General features: G+C 51.7%; 1 protein-coding gene across 1 annotated transcript; it reads left to right on the top strand.

Moving 5' to 3' along the window:
* Positions 1-368: 368 nt before the first annotated feature.
* LOC140177536 (uncharacterized) lies at positions 369-1,683 on the top strand. Its single transcript, XM_072210657.1, has 2 exons — positions 369-1,336; positions 1,575-1,683. The coding sequence occupies exons 1-2, from the start codon at positions 369-371 to the stop codon at positions 1,681-1,683; spliced, it is 1,077 nt and encodes a 358-aa protein (XP_072066758.1).
* The last annotated feature ends 4,317 nt before the right edge of the window (positions 1,684-6,000 follow it).

Raw genomic sequence — 6,000 nt, forward strand, 5'->3', positions numbered from 1 at the left:
GGGTACGGACACAAGACCCAAGATTACTTCGACCTGAAGGATGCGCTAGAGCAAGCAATCAGGGATGGGAAGCTCGCCGAATTCTCCCACCTCATTAGAGAACCAAGGAGACGGAATCGCGACCACGAAGGCGAAGACAGGCCCCGGCAATAAGGCGACGCCAAGAACCGGAGGGAGACGACCACGGCCTCACGGTGGTGAACGTGGTAACTGCCAGGAATTCGGCCCCGAGGTCGAAAGCGGCACAGAAGAAAGACGCTAGGATCCTGGCCGTCTCCTCCTCATCTGCGAGAAATTCTTGGAGGCTCCCATCCATCTCCTTTGGTCCCGAAGACCAGTGGTTTGACGAGATACTGGAAAGTCCCCCTATGGTCATTACGGCCAGAGTCAGAACCAGCCTCGTCAAGCGGATCCTCGTGAATACGGGAGCGGACTCGAACATCATGTTCCGCAACGTATTTGACGTCTTGGGGCTGCGTGACACCGACCTAGCGACCCACCAGCACGATGTGGTAGGGTTAGGCGACCACTTCATCAAGCCGGACGGGATCATCTCCCTCCCGACCTCAGTGGGACAAGGACAGGGGCGGAGGACAGTAATGGCAGAATTTGTGGTCTTGCGAGATTCCACAGCTTACAACAACATTTTAGGGAGAAAAATCATCAACGACCTTGGCGCGGCGATCAGCACGAAACTGCTTGTAATGAAGTTTGTACCTGATGACGGATCTATAAGATCCATCAAAGGAGACCTGAAAACGGCAGTTGCCTGCGACCACACCAGCCTCTCCTTGAAGAAAAAGTCTAAAGAAGCATCAGGGGTTTTTCTAGCCGACCTGGACGCCAGAATAGATAACAAACCCAGACCCGAACCTGAGGGGGACCTGGAAAAATTTAAGGTCGGAGACACGGAGGAGAAGTTCACGTTCATAAACAGAAATCTCCCCCATGGATTGAAGGGACCTTTAATGGAGATGATCAGAGCCAATGCCGACCTGTTCGCTTGGACACCGGCCGACATGCCGGGGATAGATCCCCGACTCATGTCGCACTATCTGGCCGTCAAGCCGGAAGCCCAACCAGTGGCCCAAAGGAGGAGGAAGATGTCGCAGGAAAGGGCAGAGGAGGTGGCCAGGCAGACGGCCAGCCTCCTCGAAGCGGGGTTCATCCGAGAGCTGGACTACTCGACTTGGCTATCGAACACGGTCTTGGTGAAAAATCACAACGGGAGGTGGAGAATGTGCGTGGACTACTCCGACCTCAACAAGGCATGCCCCAAGGACTGCTATCCCCTTCCCAACATCGACGCACTCGTCGACGCGGCGGCGGGATACCGGTATCTGAGCTTCATGGACGCTTACTCTGGATACAATCAGATACCGATGCACCAGCCCGACGAAGACAAAACGGCGTTTATAACGCCTGGAGGGATCTATTGCTACAAGGTGATGCCGTTTGGCTTGAAAAACGCTGGATGATAACCCAGAGAGGGGTAGAAGCCAACCCAGAGAAATGCCAAGCGATTCTCCAGATGAAAAGCCCAGGTTGTATCAAAAAAGTACAGCGATTGGCAGGGAGGCTGACGGCGTTATCCCATTTTCTCGGCGCATCGGCAGCAAAAGTCCTGCCCTTTTTCAATCTGATGAAATAGGGGATAGTGTTCGAATGGACCCCTGTGTGTGAGAAAGCGTTCAACCACTTCAAATAGATCCTGGCATCACCTCCGGTGCTCGGGAAACCAATGGCCGAAGAACCACTCTACCTCTACCTGGCCGTAATGGAGGAAGCGCTTGCAGCAGTGCTGGTACGGGAGGAAGGGAAGGCTCAGCAACCAATTTACTTTGTAAGCAGGGCGTTACAAGGAGTAGAGTTGAGGTATAGCAAATTGGAGAAGCTGGCGCTGGCACTCCTAACCTCCTCCCGAAGGCTGAGGCAATACTTCCAGAGCCACCGTGTTGTCGTGAGAACGGACCAAGCAATTCGCCAAGTACTCCAAAAGCCTGATTTGGCAGGAAGGATGATGACTTGGGTCATCGAGCTCTCCCAATATGATTTACAGTACGAGCCCCGACATGCAATCAAGGCCCAGGCAATGACAGATTTCCTAGTGGAGGTAACAAGCGATCCCCAGAGGAAACGGGCACACGGTGGAGGCTCCATGTGGACGGGGCCTCCAACCAGACGTCCGGGGGAGCCGGGGTCATCTTAGAAAGCCCAGCCGGGGTCGTATACAAGCAATCGACCAAGTTCGAATTCTCCGTATCGAACAACCAAGCAGAATATGAAGCCCTCTTGGGAGGACTGACCCTAGCCTGGGAAGTCGGGGCGACAAGGCTGGAAGCGTGCAGCAACTCACAGGTCGTCACCTCGCAAGTGAACGGAAGCTATCAAGCAAGAGACCCGTTGCTGCAAAGGTATTTGGAAAAGGTTAGAGAATTGACCAGGCAATTTCAGGAAGTCACGGTCCAACACGTTCCAAGGGAGAAGAACACACGGGCAGACCTCCTATCTAAACTAGCAAGCACAAAACCGGGAGCGGACAACCGGTCCCTCATCCAGGGCATGGTAAAGGAGCCAACGGCTGCTTTCCATTTGACGGAATCAAGCCCCTCCTGGTTGGACCCCATCACAAACTTCCTGGAACATGGCAAACTACCTGATGATGAGAAGACAACCAAAACGTTGAGAAGGGAGGCAGCCAAATATGCAATCATACAAGGACAACTGTTCAGAAAGGGACTCAGCCAACCCCTATTGAAGTGCTTGCACCCCGACCAGACGGACTACGTACTTAGAGAAGTCCACGAGGGATGCTACGGCCACCACATCGGGGGCAAAGCCCTAGTAAGGAAGCTCATCCGAGCTGGGTATTACTGGCCATCAATGATGAAAGACTCCAGGGAATTTGTCAGAAAATGCGTCAAGTGTCAAGAAAACGCCAACTTCCACAAAGCGCCGGCTTCCGAGCTGAGCCTACTAACGTCTACCCGACCTTTCGCTCAATGGGGAGTCGACCTCTTGGGGCCCTTCCCGGTTGGCCCAGGACAAGTTAAGTATCTCATAGTTGCCATCGACTATTACACCAAATGGATAGAGGCTGAACCACTAGCCAGCATATCCTCATCCAATTGCAGGAAGTTCATGTGGAGACAGGTGATAACCCGTTTCGGCATCCCGGAGGTCGTCATTTCGGATAATGAGACACAATTCACTGACAAGAAGTTCACGGAATTCTTCACCGGCCTGGGGATAAAACAAAAGTTTTCCTCAGTTGAACATCCCCAGACGAATGGACAAGTGGAGTCCGCAAACAAAGTCATCCTACTAGGCCTCAAGAAGCGCTTAGACAACAAGAAAGGCGCATGGCCCGACGAGCTCGCTTCGGTCCTCTGGTCCTACCGGACAACCGAGCAAAGCTCCACGGGGGAAACCCCCTTTCGCCTAACATACGGGGTCGACGTGGTGATACCTGTGGAAATTGGCGAACCGAGTCCACGACTACTTCTCGCAGGAGTAGACGAAGCAGTGGAAAAGGACCTGGTGGACGAGACCAGAGAGATGGCCCACTTGTCAGAAACAGCACTGAAACAAAGAATAGCTCTGCGCTACAACACTAAAGTCCTTAGGAGGAAATTTGAGGAAAGAGACCTCGTCCTGCGACACAACGACGTCGATTTACCAACCCCAGGAGAAAGAAAGCTGGCGGCAAACTGGGAAGGTCCCTACAGAATCAAAGAAGTGCTCGACAAGGGCGCCTACAAGCTGGAGAGACTCGACAGTAAAGAAATCCCAAGAACGTGGAATGCAGGTAACCTAAGGAGATTCTATTCGTAGCTTGGGCACACCGGCCAAGCGGCCTGACGAGCCAATAGATGCTTACTCTATTCACGTGTTAATTCTTAGCTATTTATCTTTATCAAGTACCTGCCATGTTCACAAATTTGTCTGGCTAACGACTAATTTTTACTTGTCTAAATTCTTTTATCTACTATTCTCCAATACCTATTCTACACAATCGCGTTCTTCAACGGCAACCTGGGACTGATCACCCCGGGAGCCAGTCGAATCATAGCCATGACTAACGGCCGCGATAACATGACCAAGACGGTTCCAACCGTTACCAACATAAACGGCAAAACGGACACAAACAATAAGTCCACACCAGAAAAACGGTAACAAAACATAGGTGCTACTAAACAAACAGAATAAAGGCGATAATAAAAGGCCGACCAGGCGACCACTAAAAAGTAGCAAAGGTCTCAACAGTTATAACAAGTATCTTACAAAGCCACACAAAAACACAAAGTTACAAGAGATCATTTTCGAGGCATATCAACAATCTTGCCGTCCTGGATTGTTTCGACGACTCCAATAGCCGACGTATCGAATTCCGGGGCCACGATCTTCACTTGGGCCTTGAGGGCTTCTTCGGTCATAAAGATTGCGTTCTTCCCCTGTTCCCTGACCGTCTTATATTTCCTTTTCAACTCTCCCGCCTCGGCTCACGCAGCCTCAGCCGACGAGACGGCCGCGTCGCGCTCCTTCTCCACAGCGACCACCCGACCTTGCGCGGCGTTAAGCTGGCTCTCTAGAGTCATCTCCCGCTCGGTTAGACGAGAGACGGTGGCGTCGGAGGCATTCATTTTTTCCTCAAATGACGCAGCCCTCTCCTCGGCATCCTTCCACCCCCTCTCCGCCGCGGCCAGTTGTTCCTGAAACTTTTCGACCTGGACCTTAAACTCGTTGTTGGCTTTGGCAGCGGTATCAAGTTTCCTTCGCAACGCCTGCATACCCGACAACTCGAACTCGGCCTTCCGGGCTATCACAGCTCCGCGAAGAAGTGTTCGATACATCCACCTCGCCTGCCCCGTCAAGTCGGTGCCAAGGAAGTGCTCCTCCGTGCCAGGAATCAGCTGGGAGTCGATGAAAGTCCCAGCATCAAAAATTTTTTCCATCACGGTGAGGGTTCCTTCCGGGCTGGCGGAGGCCCTCAGCCTCTTAGGAGTATGAACAGTTTCCACATCGTCATCTTCTTGGCGGGTAGAGGGCGAATGACCAACAACGGCTGCCTCTTCGGGAATAGGGGAAGCCTGCGCCCCGGCCGAATTCTTTTCGGTCATGGCGGTGTCCTGGGGAGACGGCACGGCCTGATCCTCCTTCTCCCAGGAAGGGCCTTCCGACTTCCCGGCCTCCTTCTCGTCAGCATTCTCCTCATCGCTGTCCTCCAAGAAGGTCTTGACTAGATTTTCGAGCCCGGTCACCGAAGCAGACATCTCCACTACAACAGAAAAACAAATACGTTAGTCGTGAAGTCGGAAGAAGAAATCAAACAACAAACAATGCAAAAGCACAAGACAGAACAGCTCACAAATATAATTTCTGGCGGACTCCCGTTCACCCATAAGGAGGTGGGGGTTCACGGGGTTCTTCCCAAAAAGAGCAAACAGCACATCGGCAATCCTCTTATTTACAAGGGACATTCCCTTGTAGGTCACCTTAATGAAAGAATTAGACCCTGCCCCAAAGCTCCAATAAGTCGGGATGAGGCGTTCCCCCTCTAACGATAACCAAAAGGGATGACGACCTTTAACGGGGTGAACTTTGAAGAATTTGTCCTTGAACCCATGATAAGAGTCCTCGAACAGGCCAAATATCCTCTGGCCTTGGGCAGACCGGAAGGACAGGAACCCTTTCCTCGCCTTCCCTTGTTTGGAAGGGTTGGTAAGTGGTGCACGAAATTGTGATGTCCAGGCTCGAGCAATCCCTGGTAATGGCTCCAAAGCTTGGTGCTTTGATCTTAATTCATAATTGTCACAACTTCGATACAACTAACCAGCAAGTGCACTGGGTCGTCCAAGTAATACCTTACGTGAGTAAGGGTCGAATCCCACGGAGATTGTTGGTATGAAGCAAGCTATGGTCACCTTGTAAATCTCAGTCAGGCAGATATAAAGTGATAATGGTGTTTTCGAATATTAATTAATAAAATAGGGATAGAGA

This window comes from Arachis hypogaea, chromosome 13 (assembly GCF_003086295.3).
Source record: "Arachis hypogaea cultivar Tifrunner chromosome 13, arahy.Tifrunner.gnm2.J5K5, whole genome shotgun sequence".
Taxonomy (NCBI): Eukaryota; Viridiplantae; Streptophyta; class Magnoliopsida; order Fabales; family Fabaceae; genus Arachis; species Arachis hypogaea.

Bases quoted from the DNA above. Each gene is read 5' to 3' on its own strand.
- LOC140177536 (XM_072210657.1), top strand. From the start codon at position 369: ATGGTCATTACGGCCAGAGTCAGAACCAGCCTCGTCAAGCGGATCCTC. The intron at 1,337-1,574 runs GTATCTGAGCTT...AGCGATTGGCAG, and splicing joins GACGCGGCGGCGGGATACCG to GGAGGCTGACGGCGTTATCC.